At 49.6% G+C, this 20137-nt stretch overlaps 6 protein-coding genes across 6 annotated transcripts; all 6 read right to left on the minus strand.

Annotated features, from left to right (window-relative positions):
* Positions 1–433: 433 nt before the first annotated feature.
* On the minus strand, positions 434–2105 carry MAA_07778 (Peptidase S1/S6, chymotrypsin/Hap; the record flags this gene model as incomplete). Its single annotated transcript, XM_007825776.2, has 4 exons — positions 434–897; positions 941–1440; positions 1504–1691; positions 1809–2105. The coding sequence occupies 4 exons, from the start codon at positions 2103–2105 to the stop codon at positions 434–436; spliced, it is 1449 nt and encodes a 482-aa protein (XP_007823967.2).
* Positions 2106–3511: 1406 nt separating this feature from the next.
* On the minus strand, positions 3512–5581 carry MAA_07777 (DUF1212 domain membrane protein; the record flags this gene model as incomplete). Its single annotated transcript, XM_007825775.2, has 1 exon — positions 3512–5581. The coding sequence occupies one exon, from the start codon at positions 5579–5581 to the stop codon at positions 3512–3514; it is 2070 nt and encodes a 689-aa protein (XP_007823966.2).
* A 1371-nt stretch (positions 5582–6952) lies between these two features.
* On the minus strand, positions 6953–9466 carry MAA_07776 (uncharacterized protein; the record flags this gene model as incomplete). Its single annotated transcript, XM_007825774.1, has 1 exon — positions 6953–9466. The coding sequence occupies one exon, from the start codon at positions 9464–9466 to the stop codon at positions 6953–6955; it is 2514 nt and encodes an 837-aa protein (XP_007823965.1).
* Positions 9467–11172: 1706 nt separating this feature from the next.
* Positions 11173–12483, minus strand: MAA_07775 (Protein kinase, catalytic domain protein; the record flags this gene model as incomplete). Its single annotated transcript, XM_007825773.1, has 5 exons — positions 11173–11364; positions 11425–11543; positions 11596–11805; positions 11862–12196; positions 12248–12483. The coding sequence occupies 5 exons, from the start codon at positions 12481–12483 to the stop codon at positions 11173–11175; spliced, it is 1092 nt and encodes a 363-aa protein (XP_007823964.1).
* Positions 12484–13087: 604 nt separating this feature from the next.
* Positions 13088–16798, minus strand: MAA_07774 (ankyrin protein; the record flags this gene model as incomplete). The annotated part of the gene is made up of 4 exons (XM_007825772.2): positions 13088–14777; positions 14838–15471; positions 15530–16148; positions 16217–16798. The coding sequence occupies 4 exons, from the start codon at positions 16796–16798 to the stop codon at positions 13088–13090; spliced, it is 3525 nt and encodes a 1174-aa protein (XP_007823963.2).
* A 1001-nt stretch (positions 16799–17799) lies between these two features.
* MAA_07773 (General substrate transporter) lies at positions 17800–19686 on the minus strand (the record flags this gene model as incomplete). Its single annotated transcript, XM_007825771.2, has 5 exons — positions 17800–18265; positions 18329–18880; positions 18932–19310; positions 19379–19534; positions 19596–19686. The coding sequence occupies 5 exons, from the start codon at positions 19684–19686 to the stop codon at positions 17800–17802; spliced, it is 1644 nt and encodes a 547-aa protein (XP_007823962.2).
* Positions 19687–20137: the final 451 nt, after the last annotated feature.

A 20137-nucleotide genomic window follows, 5' to 3' on the forward strand; every position in this document is an offset into this window, starting at 1 on the left:
TACCCAAAAATTAATAGAATAGCATGCTAAATGTTACATTTTATAGAGGAGAAATAGAAGTCATAAGAGAAGAAATATACAATACATTAAGTTCGCCTCTTTTCTTTTAGTACATGACAGATTTGCCTCTTGCCAAGGCGAGGGGTCTTGGAGCAAGCCTGCTGCGAATGTGTAAAATAGGATATTCTAGCGTTTGCCAGTTGTATTTGTGTTCTTCAGAGTAGCCATTTTATTGCTCTCATATTTAATCAAGTCACTACATTAAACGTAGACATAGTTGTAGACCTTGTACAGCAAGCTTTTGTCACAGTTAGTCCAGATGGCAATACGTCTAATATAGTAGGCGGTTATTTGGATTTACTAGACACAGTATCAGGGAATGCTCTATGACCTGTAAGTATGTATAGGCCGTATTGATATGAGAGTGAGAAGACTAGAAAGAATTGCCCTTCGAACCAGAACCACTATTGAACCCAAAAGGATCATTTGATCCAGAACCATCATTCGATCCAGCACCATTCGACCCAGAACCACCATTCGATCCAGAAGGACCATTCAATCCAGAATCACCATTGAATCCGGAATCACCATTTGACCCAGAACCACCGTTTGGAATAAACGGAACAATAATAGCATCCAATCCATCTAATCCAGAACCGCCGTTTGATCCTGAACCGCCATTTGATCCAGAACCACCATTCGAACCAGAGCCACCATTTGATCCAGAACCACCATTCGAACCAGAGCCACCATTTGAACCAGAACCGTCATTCGACCCAGAGCCGCCATTTGAACCAGTACCGTCGTTTGAACCAGAGCCGCCATTCGAACCAGAGCCGTCATTCGACCCAGAACCGTCATTTGAACCGGAGCCGCCGCCATTTGAACCAGAGCCGCCTCCATTTGAACCGGAACCGCCGCCATTTGAACAGATTTGAACCAGAACCGTCATTCGACCCAGAGCCGCCATTTGAACCAGTACCGTCGTTTGAACCAGAGCCGCCATTCGAACCAGAGCCGTCATTCGACCCAGAACCGTCATTTGAACCGGAGCCGCCGCCATTTGAACCAGAGCCGCCTCCATTTGAACCGGAACCGCCATTCGAACCAGAAGTACCGTTTGATCCAGAAGGACCTATGATTGGCTCAATAAAGTCCAGAATATATGCACCCAGTCTGGTGTAGACGCCAGGATTGTTGGGTCTGGCACAACCGTTGCCAAATGACACGACGCCAATCAAAATTCCTTGTGAATCAATTATTGGACCACCACTGTCTCCCTGGCAAGCATCTTTGCCACCTTCTGGTAGACCGGCGCAAAACATATTCTCAGTCACTAACCCCTTTCCAAGTAATTCCCGGCAATTAGCACGGCTTATTACCGGGAACGCAGCTGTTAGCAATGTATCAGAAGGTTGTCCACCTTCTGTCGTTGCTCCCCTAGAATCATGGTCAGAATCCTTTTTCGACAGGGGCGGACAAATGATTTGCTACAACACGTACCAGCCATGTACGCTTGCCTGAGATCCCGGTGCAGGGTCAGAGCCATTCGCCGGCAAGCGGGCCAATTCAATGTCTACTGGTTTTTCTAGCTGCAAGATAGCAACATCATTGTCGATTTTCTGGAGATCAAAATTGGGGTGAACGAAGATCCTAGATACTTGAACCTCGGTGCCACCTTTTGATGGAGACTATAGAGCGTGCGTCAGAGATATCACGCCCGAGTAAGAGACGCAGGGACCAGAGCCACCATGTCAACAAGTTCATTTCGGAACAACTAGACATGTAGTCGTGGAAAAATAACTTACTAGCGATCCGGCGCGAACGCTTAAACCTTTAGCCGTCTTAAGTTCACTGACACAATGAGCCGCCGTGACGACAAAATTGTTGCGCACAAGTGAGCCGCCGCAAAAGAATCGTGGCCCCTCCTGCGGTACCCCCTGCCTCTTCTGCGGTACCTCTCTCTGCAGAGCAACAATAGAAGGAACCTGTTTCCCGTCGTCTTTTGACCCGCCGACGACATTGATAGAAGCATCTGCCGGTCGTGCAATAGCCATTTGAACTGCCGACGCCGCAAGGGCGACCGCAAACACACTGGAAACCATTTGGGCGATGGAGAGAATTCAGAATACAAATAGTATAAGAGTTTGCTGTTTTACACAACGGCACGAACATTCTGGTCACGGAGCTGCGCTGACCGGACTTATATATCACTCGCGCCTCACTTGAAACCATCAATGAACCATTGCTCATCGCCCGCCGTCTCAAGATAGTCACGCAGCTAGATACCTCGGAACGAGTGAGGTGCACACCGTGCATGTCAATCTTGTAAACAAGCTTAAAACTTGTACAGATCATGCAGGGATCTCGGCGGCAAGGCAGTATTAGAAGCAGGCCATTTATAAAACGGCATTTGTGTCAAGAGACAATGTGATGCGAGGTCCACCACCCCCTGGCCAGCGATCCCTGTTGCGCATCGCTTTAAGGAGTCAGTATTCTATCTCTTTACATGTAGCCGTTGGCAACAAGTGGACGTGCTACTTTGCCAAGCAGGGCGCCTGCAAGTCCGAGCGTGATCTGGCGACGCACTCGTACGTGCGGCTATTGAATGCAGTCGACATCTCCGTTTCGGTACAAGCATCCATTGGCTTGGCGCTCGGGTATCGAGCGGCTAGTATTGCTCGGAGCTGAAACCTGGGGCTGCCGAGTCTCGTTGCTGTTCATGCATCATCCGCCGTCATGGACCGTATCAGTCAGTGGCCCTGTACCAATAGGCGACATCAGCCTCAGCTGGCTATGTACAGGTTACTTGTCATGATGGGTGGTGTACATAGGTGGCAACACCTTGTATCGGTTCGTCAGGAATAATGCAGATGCCTGTGAAACCGACGTGACACGCGTCATCCGGTCTGTACGAATATGCAATCTTCACCATGACTAGAAGCACCAGACCTGTCAAGCAACGTGGGCTGCTGGTGATGGATAGGCTGGCTACGCAGAGACTACCGGACATATATAGGGTTTCGCCTGGGTATGACTGTGCTACAACCAATCAAGTTCCATCAAATAGTTTCAATGTTTTTACAGAAGGAAGCATTTAAGACACAACATTGAATCGCTTGTCCAGTCTAGCATCCCGAGGTCCAAAAAGAGGGAATGCCACTAAACGACGCCAGAAAATCATAGCACGCTCTAAGCTGTCTTATTACCAAGCATGGTTATTCAAGCGCGCAGCCGGTAAATGGACTGACAAGTGTGTTCAAATGCTCGTTTAGGCCCTTTGGAGGATGACTCGTGGCAACCATGATGAAACGGTCCGGTTGGTACCAGTTGACGCCAACCTTCTATTTCAAGGTGGCTGATGCTGCCAAGACGCTCCCGGCAGCGGCATGAACACACTTGACTCGGGTACACACTTCGGCCTTTTGCTGTCGGCGGTGGCTTCCAGTTAGAGCTGGTCAATGGTTCAATGTTGTGTCGTGGATAACAATAACTAGGCAGCCACAGAGACTCAGAGACTAAAAATTGCACTCCTCCTTTTGCCATGCGGATACACAATGAGCGCCGACATGAACAGGCCAACCGAGATCCCAATAGCCGTCTGTATCATGCCGTAGCCCAGAGCAGTCAGCGAGTTTGAGTTGGCCGCCCCCGTCGTGCCGGGGACAGTGACATTATGCGTAATGGACTCTGAAAAGTCGAGCCCCGAGATGATGGAGCCCGAAGACGCGAGGCCCGACGGCACGAGGGTAAAAATACCTGGAATCATCGTGGCCGCAGCATGCCCGTGCCAGATGCGGCTGTACAAATGGGCCATGAGCCCAATGGTAAAGGCCCCGACCGTGTTGGCGACCTGGTTCGGACCGAGCTTGGTGGTGCTAAAGTAATTCGTCACGTAGCCGCAGACGCCCATCCCAACCGTGACGGGCAGCTGCTTCAGCCGGGACTGGTTTGTCAGGGCGGCAAATAAGCAGAAGAGCGCAACAAACGGAAAGTGCTGGACATATTGGCTCCCGTACGCCGCTTCAAGACTATCTGCCGTGCACTGCGTCTGCGTGGTCGCGTTGGGATCCATCAAGCCGTAGATTGTCGTTCCCACGGTCACGCCGTAGCCCAGGAAGAGAGAGTAGATGATTGTATACACGAGCCGGATGGAGCCGGCATTCATCTGGTGGGATTGCAGCTCCAGGCTGCTGCTCAGAACTGCAAACCCGGGGAGGATCATGGCAATGGCAGACTGCGCAATGGCCGGGAAGCAAAAGAGGTACGTACCGTTGTGTTTGATGCTCCCGAACGCCCGTGCCAAAAAGGACGTCAATATGGCGGCCGACACTTCCAAAACGTTGGCATACGTCGACGACGCCGGCGCGACAACCTGCTGCATGAAGCCGACGAGCAGGCCGAGCACGAAGATGACGGGCAAGTCGATTGGGCGGGCGGAAAACGCATACGGTCCGACGGAGACGCTGGCCAGCGCCATGAAGAGGATGACGAGCCATTTATTGTAGCGGGCAGTGGACGTCATGATGTCGTCCAGCTCCTCGGTGGCTTGTTCCAGAGAGATCACGTCATGGACTACATTCTTATACACGTTGTGTGTGGCAGCCAGTCGGGACAAATCCAGGCCTTGCACCACGCGGATGATTTTGACATCGGCAGTCCTCGTAAGCGCGTCGTCAAATGAGATGAACATGCAGCCTGGGATGTACAGAAATTGCGCCTTGATCTCCAAGACATTGGCCGTCATGGCCATGTATTCCTCCAGCCGGTGAGTCGGGGCGCCGTACATCATCAGCGTGCGGCAGAGCTGCATCATGTACTGCTGCCGAGCAAGCACCGTGGCAATGTGCTTCGTCAGCCGGGCCTGTCTGTCACTCTTTGGTCTTTTTTTTCTGTGCTCCCACGGCGGCGGCGTTGACGCTCGTTCGGCGAGGTGTTGTTCGCTGTTGTACCATTTGACATTGCGCTTGTTCCCTCGCCTGGATCTCGGCGCACGCGTCGTGTCTGTTTCTGACTCTGTCGCATCATTTTCTGGGGTCCTGGTCCCTGGCGTGAGAGAAAATCCGCTCTCTGAAGCCGGATTGTCCGCATAAGAACGGAGCAATTGGGAGAGGATGCTCCCGTCGACCGGGGTTCCCATGCGATGCTCGCCAAGGTCTGGGGTTGAAGGACCCGTGGATGCGCCGGACTGGGCTTGTTTCGGATGCCGCCGCCTCGTATGATGTTTCGGATTGAAATGGTCCAGAAGCATTTTGGCCTGTGTGTGGTGATCAACGCCTCCAAAACCGTCTTCCACGCCAGTCCCCCGACGAGCCTTGACGCGGTTCAGATCATCCGTTGCCCCAAACCATTCCGGCGATATACAAGTATTCAAGTCGCCATCTGCTCCTTCTTTATGACGGCCCATAAGAGAATCAGCGGCTGCACCCAGTTTGTCTTTCCACCACGACCTTAGTGAGGCGTCCTTGTTCTCCCGATTGGCGAGGGTCCGGTGGCTCTGATCGAACCTGGTTTCAGGCAGCAAAACAGATGGCGTTTCGCCATGATGAGTGGTATCGTCGCCCTCTTTTGAATGGTCCATCAATCAGGGCGGATGGGAGTATTTGAGCCAATGGAAGGGGTCGCGTGCGCTCTGCCGATGGACATTAAATAGGGTTGAACACTTTGTCTGGATGAGAAACACGGATAAACGCCAATCAACCCGCGTAGTGGCTCGATTTCGCTACGCGTCTTGGACTTGGATTTTTCGGTTATATGGATTGGAGAAGATAATTCCTTCCTAGGAGCAGACAATTATTTATTCGGTAGCTGGAGCCATGGGGGTCGGTTATGGCGGCACGTTGGACACGACTCCTCAAGAATTTGGACTGGGAAGCGCCCGCCCTTCCCGAAGCCAGACATCGGTTCCTGGCGGAGGCGTTTGTTGATTCGGCTTTGGCGCCGGGCTCCCTGGCTCGACCTGTTGAGGTGGAATCGGAGATCTGCTTGTTGATGTCACATCTCCACCAAAAATAAGCTGTCAATTGTCATTTGATCCACCCGCCTGCCGACATGGGAACAGAACGGGAAGCCGTTCGAATCCGTCAGACAACTGGGAAATACAATGGCATGTGTAGAAGTGGCTCGGGCTTCAAGAAAGTTGCCAAATCTGAGCCAACAGGATTTGGTGCAAGCCCGCGTCGACAGGCTCCCTACAATCTTGGTACGAGCGACCTGCAGGATCCTCGCAGCACACACCGGTGCCCAAATATGAGATCGACTTCAATGTTGACTCCAGGTAATGGATGGTATGGATGGTGGCTTGGCTGATCGTATTGTCCACAGGGGTCTCACAGCATCAATGATCCCCCGCAGCCGCAACTGGAGGATCAACGGAGACTGGAGCCATCAGTCGATCCCTTCTTGACGTCATCCCCTATTTCCAGATGCCAGTCGGCCAAGATATCGTCTTGGAAGAACCCCCACACTCTTATGCGGAGCTTTCTGGATGTTGAGAGGGGATTGATGATGATCAATTTTACCTATCGTCCATAGCTTTCTGTCTGCATGTGGTCTCACGTGCTGTTTACAAAGGGCCTCCAATCTCGCTTAGGTTGGCCGGGTGAGGCTGGATCACGTGACTCCTTACAACACTGGGCAGTGGACACTCTTCGACGGGACGACTCGCCATGAATAGCATCAATTGATGGAAGCAAGCTCGACCGTGCCGACGGGAAACGACAGCGCGGCAATGACAAAAGCTGATTCAGCAGATTTTACAATTGCCCTAAACTAGCCATAACTCTGAAACAAGGTAGCAAGAAGGACGTGCGCCAAAAATGAGGTGTCTGGTCAACTGGTGTTACATGCTTTGACAACTCGGCCAAAAGTGGAGGCCTCACACAAGTGAAGATCTTATTTTGGCAGATCTTCTGGTTGTTTCCTTACAACACCGGGCGTTACAAGTCCACGCCTAAGCTTGGGTGGCGTCATCGCGCAAAACAAACAGCTCTCGCCTCCATCCAAACCGCTTCGCCATTCTCTGGGCCATGACCCGCAACATGACGGGGTCAATCTTGGGTACAGGGTGAGGTCTATGAAAGACAATCCTGCCCTCCCCATCACGCTGCTTGAACGACACGTGTGACCCCCCGTTGTTCCTGGCAGTGAATCCCGCATCTGCCATGGCGTGGACAAATCTGTCCCACGTTACATCTTTCGCGGCACCGTCCTTCTCGGGGAACATGAGGTGAAAGACATCCAACCATTGCTTGGCCACTTTGATTGTGGCAATGTTGACCACTGCGGTAGTTTCTGCTTGTACATCTGGCGTCTCATCTTCGACTAAGGGAGGCTTTGGGGTCCCCCTCGTTTTTGTCTTTTCCAGGCGTGGGATAATAGTCGCAGTCGTGGAACAGGTTTCGGCCCCGTTGAAGAACTTGGTCACTGGTTGTGGCCTGTTGCGTTCATGAATGGCCGCGAGAACTTCATTGTCCTCTCGCTGTTTGTCTTGTCGATATTGATCGGTCAGATTCACAGAAATCACCTCAAGAAGTTCGTCAGCCTCTGCCGGACTGAGATCACAGTCTTTGTATTCTTTCCTGAGTGTTCTTCTTATCGATTCCCAAAACGTCTCCAGATCAGCACGGAGCTGCTGGGACTTCGCTAACCAGGCAGGAGTTTTTGGGCCCGCTGGTGCATTTGCAGGAGAGAAGGTCTTCAAAAGTGACTTGCCGATGTTCTGGCGGTCACGGGAATATTCTGCGTCATCGTTCTTTCTCATTTGTAACGCTAGTAAGCAGCTGTGTCTCTCTTTTAGAGTTTCGAAGTCGCAGGCCGTTCCAGGGGTATTCTTCGGTCGATGGAAATGGACAGCCATGAGCATTTCATGGCAAGTTGCGAGATCCGACAGCACCTGGTAGGTCAATTCATCCAATCTATTTCTCTCAGACGGGTTATTCTGCATGTGCTCCTGCAGCATTGCGAAAAGCGTGGCGGGATCGAAGACGGTTGGGTCGCAGGGATTTGCCAACAACCTGACCAGGCACCAGTCAAGACGGTCATTGTTGAAAGACTCCTGTGTGTTGACGGGCGTCTTCCGGCGATTGGTGCCAATATAGGGCAAGTGTGGTTGCGCGTAGGGCTCGAAGCTCCAGTGTTTTTGAAGTCCTGGGACAAGCGGCAAGAGATCCTGGAGGTAAGCGATCTTGAAACAGATCTGGTTGACAAGGAGGAACTCTAGGCCACCGAGAGCTCGGTCATAGTGAATGGGCAGGGCGGCGCCAGGATATACGCTGTCGCGAAATCTGCCTCGCGCTGCGTCGACATGTCTGCACTCCATTGCGGTCCAGCGCCACCAATGATAACTAAACACCTCGACGTGAATGCGTTCGACAAGCACCCGACCCTGGTAGAAATCTGAGCTCTTGAAGACTCCGGTTGCAAACATGATCTTCAGGTACCGCCGCATGTATGCGGCATTGCACTGCAAGTGCCAGAGATGGTCTTCCGTTGCGTGCAGTCGAGTCTCGGCGAGCGAGACCAGGTATTTACTATCGAACTGCGGTGGCGCTGAGAAGGCTTGATTCGTGTATGGGGACCAGAATTCTACTGCTCCCGTCTCTCTAAACGCAGCGTTGCTGATGAGATTTCTCCACTTGTTGATCCGAGGGGGTTGTGAATTGTCGACACCTTCGAGGATCTTGGTCACGATATTGTGGAGGACTTCCATGAGGTATGCCTGCGCTTCGAGAACGAGGGAAGCCCGGGGGAAGCCCAATATATCAGCTCGATGGGCCGCATTTTGGTCCCAATCCACCAGCGATCCGTATTTGTGTCCATGCATGACAACACATTTTGGTGAGAAGTCAACATTGAGATATCCAGATGCCCAACTTTGATCAAGTTGTTGGCTATCGAACGCTGCCCACTGCTGCGGAGAATAGGCTGTCCTGTAGTGCAGCAAGGCAAAGAGAACTGCAGGATTAGTCTTCAACACTTCCACGTTCAGCCAAGGCAAAAGGAGTTGACGCCTCCCCTTCTGTAATCTCCCAAGTAGGGAAGACTGTGGGTGTAGGAGCCAGTACCGCGGAAGAAGCCATTGCTTCTCTTCAAGATCCGGAGCTGCCTCCTTTAATAAAGCTTCACGCTTTGCTTGGCTTTGTTTGATCCACCGGCTCATTAATATATCAGCGAAGACATCCAGACGCTCTGTCAATGCGCTTTGGAGATTATCCATTTTCCTGACCGCCAAGAGCACTCTGCGCTCCGCATCCTCATCGGAGAGCCTGTAGCAATAAAATTGACCAGTTCGACCGAATGTGGATTGAGCCTCGACAGTATAAAAGCCGTTGATGCAGTAGGCACACTCGCATGGGGGCTTGGCTATGGGCGTAGATTGTAGTGTCTCATAGGCGTGCCTGAGTAACATGTCGATGTCAATGGGCCCTGGTAACCCATCATCTTTCTTGGGGTCGAAAGGAGTCATTTTGTTGCGATTTGCTGAAGCGTTTTTAAGGAAGGATAGAGGATTTTCCCTTGCCGACAAAATAAACTAATCCTCTCGTCCCACCAGACGTGCTTTGTTTATCCACCATGGAGATGAAATCTTGAAGAAGAGCCTCTGATACGCGGCGCGTTTGCATGCCACGTGCAGCAAACGCGCCATGCAAACGCTGTTATTGTCTTGTGGATGCCTAATCTTTCGAGCCGGTACCAGTTCCTCGCGTCAATACAATTGAATAAGCCCAGTTTATCCCTGAGGCATAATGTTAGGCGTGTTCCGGAGTCAGAGCACGGCTCAGGGCAACGCGAGACTTACGCGAGGCGCGTTTCCTTGATGTGGAAAGAAAAGTAATGCTGGGTAGTGCAGAAATCTTATCCAAAAACTTGGACGACCACAAAGCAACATCTTGTAGCATCATGAGGGGGAGATTTGAGAAGAGGCCTGGCGTGAGACCGTGAGAAGCCAAAAATAACGCGACGCAACCAGTCATCATGACTCGGCATTTGGGGCCCAAGAGCATCTAACCGCTCATGTTATTGAAATGACAACGGTGACGGCGATAAAAAATCTGGTCCTCGCGGTTGGCAAAGCAACACTCATCGCTCGGATGATGTTTGGTCTGCGCCACTCGTCGCGAGTGAAGCAGTCATCATGGACCTGATTGAGCTCTACTTTGAGATTGTCTATCCCATTATCCCCCTAATCCGTCAACCCTAATTGACAAGACGAATATCTCCGGATGCTTTTTATGTCCCAGCAAAGGCACAGTTGCGTCATCTCGAAGGCAGTACAGATATTGGCACGTCTCGAGCCCATGCTGTCTTGGCCATTTTGTCCATTCAAACTGGCAAAACCAAGGACATGCACTTGCAACTGGGAACGGACCACACTTTAATGCTCTTCATGATGAATCCAACTGACCCAAGAATATTAGAAACGCTGAACGACAAGAGAGGAGGAGACTTCTAGGTACCGACAACCTTGAACTTGGCACAAGCGCTTGTAGTAGACTAATTCTTGCATATTCAGTTTTGGTCCTTCTACACCCTGGGAATCTACGTGTCAGTTATTTGGGGCGGGATCATACGGTGTCACGAGAAGCAATCCAAGGTCTCATATCCGATGGAACTAGACGACGAGCTTATCCAACAGCAGAGCTCAAACCCCCCTCAACCAGCTCCATATGAGCCCATCTTCTCGTCGGCACAGTTCTCGCGTTTCCGCCGAGTCTTGGATTTCTGAGTGGAGCTTCATTACAGATCTATATCGTGTGCTAGAACATGCATTGACACGATTTCGAGGCTATAGCAATCGGACGGGTGAAGTGTTCCACCACGTCCCACCTCCATGCAAAGCACTTAAAGCGTCACCTCCGTTGCCGCAAGTCCAACCGTGGCCTCTGCTATCTTGTGCCAGGCCGACACCTTCAGGTCTTGCCAGCATATCAAAAGACCATTTACACAGTTAAGCCAGCCAAGGTGATTCTAGTAGCTTCCTCGCATCTAAGCGCTCCTCTGGGTCCGTTCTCACCATGGACCTAATAAAATGCAAAAAACTCTTCTTTTCCGCACCCGAGAGGTCAGGATTCTTGCTAAATTGTTCCAGACTGCACGGTGGGAAGGCTGACGGCTTGAGAAGTTTGCCTATGTGATGGAACGATGATTCAGCATAATGTAGTCAAGTTTGTGCTAACCAGGTTGCAGGGTATCCATACCGTCAGTGTCAAAATATCGATGTCGATTCTTCGATCGATCTAATAATGGCCTGGGTATACTGCCAAACACGGCAGTTATTTGAGCTAAATGAGCTTCAGGTGAATACGGGCCACTCGGAGTCCACATGCCATCGAACAGAAGTCGTCCCTCTGCAAGTTCCCATATCTGTCAAGGCAAGCATCAACATGCCGTATATCACAGTGTTACAGTCCTAATAGAACTTACAATTAGTCCCAGATTCCATACATCAACCTTGTGATCCCAATTCGCTTCGAGTATCACCTCGGGAGCTCGCAGCATTTGAGGCTGGATCCACTCTGTGAGGTGCCTTTCGAACCAGCTTGCTGCAACCAACTCATTAGATGAGCGCAACTACGCCTGTGCTGAATGTCCTACCTGTACCAAAATCTGCCAACATAATGGAGATGTCGGTCGAGTGAGCTAAATCTTCTTCCGCGGAGGAGACTTGAGCAGATTCAGTGTAAAAGTCCAGCGGAGGAGGCAGCGCTAAGCTGTCTGGCTTAAATGCTTCAGACGGTGCGTGCTTGAACATATTCTTTATGGCAGAAGTCTGAATTAGGATATTTTGAGGCTTTATGTCTGAGACTATTATTAGGGGCAGGCGAGTAAAGGATCAATCAACGCCGAGACCGTTTACTAACCCGTGTGTATGACTTGACATGTGTCGTGTAAATACGATAGAGCGAGCAGAAATTGTCTTGAAATATCCTTCATGAGAGGCAAGGGAATTCTCAGATTTGGGAAAAGTCGCCTGTACTTGGACATATCCGGGCCCATGGCCGGGAAGACAAGGCAGGCATGATTTCCATTTGGACCATCATGCTTGAAGTTATCAAGCAGCGGAAGAATATGGTGTCTTCCGGGGTCGGAGGCAATCTCACTTCGTATGCGTTTGAGAATATCGATTTCAAAGGTGTCGTTTCCATGTCCGAAAGAGTCGGCTGTGAGAATCTTGAGCGCAACATGCCGCTCCGACCTGGAGTCGAACTCAGTAAAAGTATCTTTTCCCAGCAATACTAAGACTTACTCGAGATCAAAGGCAAGCCAGACGGTGGAATAAACACCATATCCAAGTTTGCTGATGATTTTATATTTGCCGTCACGGAACAAGTCTCCAATTCTCACAGGGTGGTAGCCCCCGACACAGTACCGTGTTATGTTTTCTTCGGAAACGGGTCCCGAAGAATGTAGCCGTTTATAGGAGTGGCTAAACGAAGACTTCATACGACGTGCCGCAGAATTGAAGGTGTTTCTGAGTGCCATTGCCGTACAATGCGAAAGGTGTGTCTGAAGAAGATGCGGTCTGCGATGAGTTACTCAGATGAAGATGTGAGCAGCTTATCACGTGATGTTTTCAAGTACTACTACAATTATTAATATGCCAGGCTTGCAGCCGCAGAATTGTTAAGACAACTAGTTAAAATGAAAATCTTTAAAACAATAGCCACGCGTGGAACGAAATACTCCTGCTTGTGAATAACAATCTTTTGGATATAGTTTATTTAACATCGTAGCGGAATACACAGGATCTAAAGGTGAAAGGATTAAATTAGTTCTACAGACCAGAGATTCTAGAAAATTGGTTATTAAGACGCAAGCTATATGCTAGACGTGATGTCGCATTATATTTTATGGATGTAATAAATTAGTATAAAAATTCTCTTTTTGCGCAAAACGTGTCAAGACTACTTACATGACCAAAGTTTAGTCTTAAGCGTATCGCGATCTGTTTTATACTCTCTTGGTCTTAGCTTTATTTTTATAATAATAAGGACTTTTAAAATATAATTATATTAGCTTTATCCCTAAAATTTCTTATAGCATACAATAATACAAACTTCAGTAGAATATTGCTCTTTGTCCTTGTTTAAGCAGTACTATTTCTGATATACCCAATATTTACCAAGTCGTCGCGAGTGAGATGTTGCCCGCTAATTAAATAATCTGCCTTTTCATACCTCATTCGCAGTCTTAAGGCTCTTGCACTAGTATCGTCCATAAACACTATACTAGTACGTGGAAAATTAGAAATCATCTTCTGCGGATCCGCCTTTGCCTCCTCGATAAGAAACTTTAACAAGGCCACGTCACCCTGACCGAAAAGAGCAGAGGCCAAGACACTACCACGCTGAACTTTTAGATGAGCATTCACATCTGCCCCATGCTTGACAAGAATCTTAACACTATTTAGTGAGCCCCAGAACGCGGCACTTGTGAGTGCAGTGCCAGCCCTGGGGAGATCCGCGTCAATAATCGCTCCGGCGTTGATTAACAATTCCGCCCTGTAAGCAGAGTCGTCCCAACATGCGGCCGCTTCTAATGCAGAATTAAATCGGCATTCTTCCGGACACAAAAGATTTGGGCTCGCATTATATTCAAGGAGAGCCCCCAAAATTTCGGTGTTACGCTGTGCCGCTTCACAAATAGCTATAGAGGATGTATGTAGATTCGGATCAGCGTTGTGCTCCAGAAGCGTCCTGACGCAAGGTACGTGCTTCCCCATAACGGCTTCCCTAAGCGCACTTGTTTTCATAGACAAAGACGCGTCACTCCAATCACGTACATGTAGGATTCTGTTCGTATCGCTGCCCATCTTGATTAGCTCGACACAAAGTGTGTCGTGGCCGTGCCGAGCAGCGAATGCGAGAGCATCAAATCCTTGCCAGTTGAGTTGTTGTACATTGAGATGGCCACCCATCCATGTTTTTGCTGTAGCATAAAGATTGAGAGCTATTATCCAGAAAACTAGGTTGCTGTTGAGACTTAGACCGTCCACTAGATGTGCATAGTCCCCCTTAATCAGCTTAAAACGCATCTGTCTCGAGGCGTGTTGGATCCATCTTCGATACTCCTCGCTGGAGCTCAAGGTTTCGCCCTCGACTGCCATAAACCGTTTGAGAAGATGTGACACTTGTGGACATCCATTATCCCCAGCTTGTGTTGCTTGGATATGCCACGGCCAAAAAACTGACACATAATTTTCCAATTTAGGACTCCTGCGTCGTGATCGGAAGTCGCCTGAGACGTCGATGGGGCGGAGAGGAGGGCTTTCAATCAATCCCTTACATGCATCTTCTGGAAGTGGCCATGCGCTATAACGCTTAATAAGAATTAGAAGCGACAACTTTGCCAGCTCAATTTTGGCTGTTTCTTCCATCCAAGACTGATGTTGGGTCTGAAAGTATTCCAAGACGGATGCATGAGCGAATTTCCAAGCATCATCTTCGACATCCTCATTTATGAGATGGCAGCAGATTTGTGCAAGTTGCAATTTGGTCAGTTCCCTGGATTTCTCCAAAGTGTAGACATTTTGATCGTCGTGCTTAGCTTGTAACCGGACTGCTGAGAGCAATTGCTCGGTTGATAGTGGCATTCGGACATATAATACCCATCTTACAGCCCGTTGCAGCAAAATTCGATCAAATTCTTGTTTTTCATTATAAATCTCGTCATATGCTGCCACGAGGTCTTTGGGGAGGTTCTCGAGACGGTCCAAGATTGCCTCGGCGGATGTGAGGGATTTGAGCTGATCAATCTGCAGGAATGCCCATCTAAACCTGTATCCGATTGTAAGCAATGGATCTCCATCAGAGAGCCCTGGATATGGTGAGCCTTACATTCCATGGTGCCCCTTGGACAGCTTCTCTTCCACAGCCAATTTTACATCTGATGACCATTCATCGCCCACCTCTTCTATTGTCGTGCTGATATACCTTTCAATATCGTCATGATTGTCCTTATTGATGGTAATTTCGACCGTGTGGTTGCTACAGATAGTTCTGCGAATATGCTGCTCGTCTCGGCTTGAAACAAAGATCTTGATAAGGCTTTGAGACTCATCCATAAGTCTCGTGAAGAATTTCACAAGTCTCTTGGCAGTTCCTTTGTCGCATTCATCAAGGGCATCTAAAACGAAAATAGTGCGGGGAAGAATATTGATGAGCTGCACTATCTTCTCTTGGCACTTTTGGACAGAGAATACTTCAGACTTCTTCCTCATTTCATCGCAGAGCCCAATGAGGCTTTGCTCCATGCTCGTCGGATAATGCGGAACGGTAGCCAGTTGCCGCAAAAAGCTTCTGAGAAGATGGGTTTCCAAATCATCCTGGATGTCAGCATCACCTTTACTGCAGTAGAAGAATGCGAAGCCTTCGTCGACCAATGGGCTATCGACCTCGTCTATCAGCCTCTGAGCATCGACGTAGTAGCGATCAACGACTTTAGAAGTAAGTAGAGATTTTCCGGCGCCAACTATGAAAGATTAGTTAGAATTCCCAGGCATTGGTGCACGCAGTGGCAGGGCAACTACCTTCACCGTTGAGCCAGAAAATTGACGACATGCTGGAAGTTTCCCAGTGAAGGAACTTCTGGCGTTCCAATAGCCAGTCGCAAGTTCCTTCTAACCTTGTGTTCTTCCTTCTCTGATGTTGATTGCCGATGTTCACCTTGCTGATAAAGTCCAATGTGTCGTAATGTTTACTCCTTTCCACTTGCGTAAATAGAGCAGCCATTCGCTGGTCAATGTACCGTAGAGGCTCGTTTAATCTTTGAAGGAGCTCTCTGTTCTTTGCATTTTCCGTCTGTCTTTGCTCGGCTTCACAAGCTTGTACCTCGCGAGAAAGGAGGGCTTCCGACTTACTTAGTGCCCCGACCATCTCATTACCTTCCCCCCGGGGATTTTCTAGGGCATGCAGGAATCGAACGATATTTGTCTGTTGGAGGCAATCAACTGTAAGTGCCAGAAGGCTAAGACACGCTTGATATGCATTGACTAGTGCTTCGCGCAGGCCCTCCGAGGACTTGAAACTCGTCTCGGTAGCTCCTTCGATGTAAATAGCTTCGTAAATTTTGCCACGCCGGACCAAGCGCAAAACTTTCTCCGCGCACCCCAAGAGGGCAGTGAGTTGCTGGCATTGATCTACGTGGGCCTAAAGTACGTGGTTTAGCTCCTCATTCGCCGATGAACAAAACAACATGATATGATGAAAGGGAATACCTTGAGAAGAACTTTCAGGGCCGACCAGACAACTTCAGATCCAGATGGGGCAAACTTAACTGCAAAGTTGCCGATATCAGTTATCCAGGAAACGACCCGATTGGCATAGTCTCTCCATATAATTTCCCGATCTCCAATCTTGATTTTGTGTGTTTTGTCTTTAAACTCTTTTTCCCTCTCTCGTACGATACCAATTAGTTCATCAATCTGAACCTTGATATCCTCACGACTCATGTATTTATCAATGCGGGCCTTTGTCGTTTTATCTGTTTTCTCGAGCGCCTCTTGCCAGAGACTCGACTCGGACTTTGCTTCCGACTGAACAACATTGTCGCTCGCAGTAGCGTCTTGTTGACTGTCTGCAAGAGATTTGTTACTGGTCGAATCGGGCGCTGCTATGGTTTTCGAGATATTCGTAGGCCCGGTAGATTGAACGTTATCATCGTCTGTTTGGCCGTTACTGGAAATTTGGGTAGCTGATTGGCTTGGCAGGCGGCTTGAACGGTGAAATAGACGTCTGAGTCTCGACCAAATCCGTGATAATACGGTTGGCGAACGGCTGTCGTCTCCCTGCTTCGACATGCTGTGAGAATCAGGTTTTACTCGGGTGTGATAAATCTGCTAGAGGTGAAAAGAATCGCGAAGGAGGCAACGCGCTGATAAGGTGAAAGACAAGAAGATCTCGAGACGGTGATTTGAACCTACCTTTCCCCTCTATTTTACATTTTTGGGCACCCATGCAGCGGAGGGCATTGCGGCCCAATATGCGTTGGTTGGATGGAAGGGCTGTGTTTACTGTCAGCAGGTTGGGGATGTGGTTACACGGTCTGGTCTGGCTGCATGGCCAGAAGTAAAGACTACGGCGACGGACGTAGATAACTGTACATATCAATTGATGCAAATACCACACCAGAAAGTCCTAGTTAAATTGGCAAGTTTGCGGATGGCTTGATTGGGGCCTCTCCGTCCTCGCCCAACGCTTTGAGGATAGTTGTGTTGTCCTTTGGCTCTTTGTTCTGCAATAACTTCAGTAACGGGCCTGGCATTTGCGAGAGCTCGGTGCTTTGCGGTGCAACACGATGTACCATTGAGATAATAGACAGAACACATACACGAGATCTAATCCTGCTCCGAGTCCTCACCGGTATATAAGTGTTACATGGATGACACGTTGCCATGAAGGCACGGGCCGAGCTTTGAACCCGACGATAGTTACACAAGGGCTCTGATCACGAGACCAATGGTAAGGTCCCTCACCGCCTCTTAATAAAAATAAAGGTCTTCCGCCCTTAGGGCCTGAAAAAAACCAACGACTTTTGATATCAAAGCAAAGGATTAGTTGAATACGAATGTTGTTCTAGGCCCCTGAATACTAGGCCCTTGTCACAGTAAGGGCCTGGATTGGTCGCCAAGATCAAGCTGTGCCAACGCAGGTGACATTATCAGAAAATTGCATAGCTTGAGAGTGTAAAACCCTACCAGACGGTAGATTTATCTCGAACCGATCCCAGGTTGCTCCGCGGCAGTGTGCCAGACGACGTGTGCACCATGACAACTTGTTGTCCATTACTACGAAACACGTCCTACAATACAACCGATTGCCCACCAGCCTTTTCTCCGGGACCCTTATCGGTGGTCTCGATCGATAGCACAGGCGAAAACTCTCCATCCACTTCGTCAAGAAGGCGACGGACGGCAATGGCGACATTTCCGCCTGCCTGATCCATGCGGCGCTCGTAGTCGTCCATGTTCTTGTTGACGAAGATGCTGTCGTTCGTGAAGAGCAACGAGACTTGCTCTAATGACCTGCCGGCAACCTCAGGGTAAGTAAGCCATACAATAGGGAAGGCTACGATATTCAAGGAGCCAAAAAACACGTAGGTCGCCCATCCCAATTTGTCGAGCAAGATGGGAATAACGAATTGTGTCATGCCGCAGCCGGTAGCCCACCCGAATATAGTGAAGCTATAACCCTTGGCACGGATTTCCTGTGGCCAGATCTCAGTGCCGTAGATCCATGAAGGTACGATATTAAACATGCAAAAGAACCTTGTTCGCGATTAGCAGTCTAACAAACGACTACCTTTGCGGCGAGGGAGAGGGGCAACTCACCAGAGGTAGACAAAAACAAAAGAGGCTGCTCCTGTGCCGAGATTTGCTGACAAGTCTGGGTCAGTTGCGGCACGGTCCTCGGATGTTTTGATGAGAGCGGCGACAAGGAAGAGCGAGACGCCTTGAATGACAAACGAAACCAACAACGACTTGACACGGCCCATGCGATCGATTACAAGTGCTGCTGCTGCAGTTCCAGGCACGCCTAGAGAGTTGACAAGTCCTGCCAGCAAGAGCGACTTGTACGAGTCGAAGCCCGCAAGGCTGAAGAGCTTGCCAGCCCATGACACAATGGCCAAGATGCCTGTCCATTGTTGAATCCATTGCAGCGCAAATCCCATGACGGCACGTCTTCCCAAATGGAGTTTACCTGAATAGCGACCGCCCAAACTAATATTGACAAGGTCATTTCGTTTGTGATGGGTGGCTTCGACAATGGCATCCAGCTGCTCGACTTCGGCGACAATTTGGGAGTCATTTGAAGACAGATCCCCCCGAAGCTTACAGAGGATGCTGATGGCTTCCGTTCGTTTGCCATTCGCTATTAGCCACCTAGGACAGAGTTAGGCATTGGACAGTACCGAATCTGTAGACAGCACATACCGTGGTGATTCTGGCAAGAAAGGAACGGCCACGTCAACAACAATGAGAGGGATGATCATCCACGCAAGCGGGAATCGCCATTGAAAGGACTCATTGGATTCGCGAAGCCCAAAGTTGATCCAGTAGGCGATAGTGATGCCGAGAAAATTGGCGACGAATACGAGCGAAAAGCTGGAGCCACGGTCGTGTGACTGAGACAGCTCACTGACCCAAGGGAGGATAATGGCATTCATGAAGCCGATGCCAATGCCCGCAATGACGCGAGCGCACAGGAACATGTTGGAATTCTGGCTGGCTGCTTGGAGAGCGGCGCCGACGATGCCAAACCACGTCCCCGCGAGGACGCCGTTCTTGCGGCCAAACTTGTCGCCCACCCATCCTTTTACGGGCACATGTTAGTTATGAGATGTTTACCACCTGAGCGTCTTCAGTCTGATGTACGCTTACCTCCGATGAAGCATCCCCACATACCGCCAAAGTAGTACGCAGCGGCGAGGCCACCTTGTTTGATACTGTCTGTGACAACATCATCATGGCCGATTTGGGCCATTTTGATGAAGCCAGGAGTGCCGCTAACCGTGCCATAGACGCCTTGATTGTATCCTGTTATCACACATGTCAGCTTGGATGGTGTGAACAACAAGTCAAGTCCGCGGATCAGTACCTTCGAATATCAGGGCAACCGCAGACACCAAATTGATGAGGAAAAGCAACACCTTTCCAGGTATGTATTGCCATATTTGTGGCAAGGCCATTTTTTCCGAAAGTCGAGAGACAGTAGGAGACAAGCGATTCAGTAACGCTGGTGATGGGCCAGATGCTTGATATACGTATGGCATGGTTGTTTGAAGGATTGTCTCGGTGCATTGATACTTGCTTGTGGCTGAGGTTTGTCAGAGGTAAGAATCGGGGAATCGGCCACGGGGGACGGGTGTGGGAACTGATGCAAAAACACCTGCAGAAGACAATGCTTCCGTCCGGGGAGGAGTGAGACGGCTGGATCATACATATATGCAGGTCCCCCGGTTGCGTCTGCCATTCGCGCCGAGAAACTGGCTCGATCTTATCGCACGATCAGTCATCCACCCGTTCATGATTTACCAACGGTTATACATTTATGGGAAGAAACGGCTAAACGCTTATATGCCAACGGTGTGGTTGGCTTGGCGGCCCAATCATTTGCTTGTACTGCTTACCTTGTGTTAC

This window comes from Metarhizium robertsii (genome assembly GCF_000187425.2).
Source record: "Metarhizium robertsii ARSEF 23 chromosome Unknown MAA_Scf_10, whole genome shotgun sequence".
Lineage (NCBI taxonomy): Eukaryota > Fungi > Ascomycota > Sordariomycetes > Hypocreales > Clavicipitaceae > Metarhizium > Metarhizium robertsii.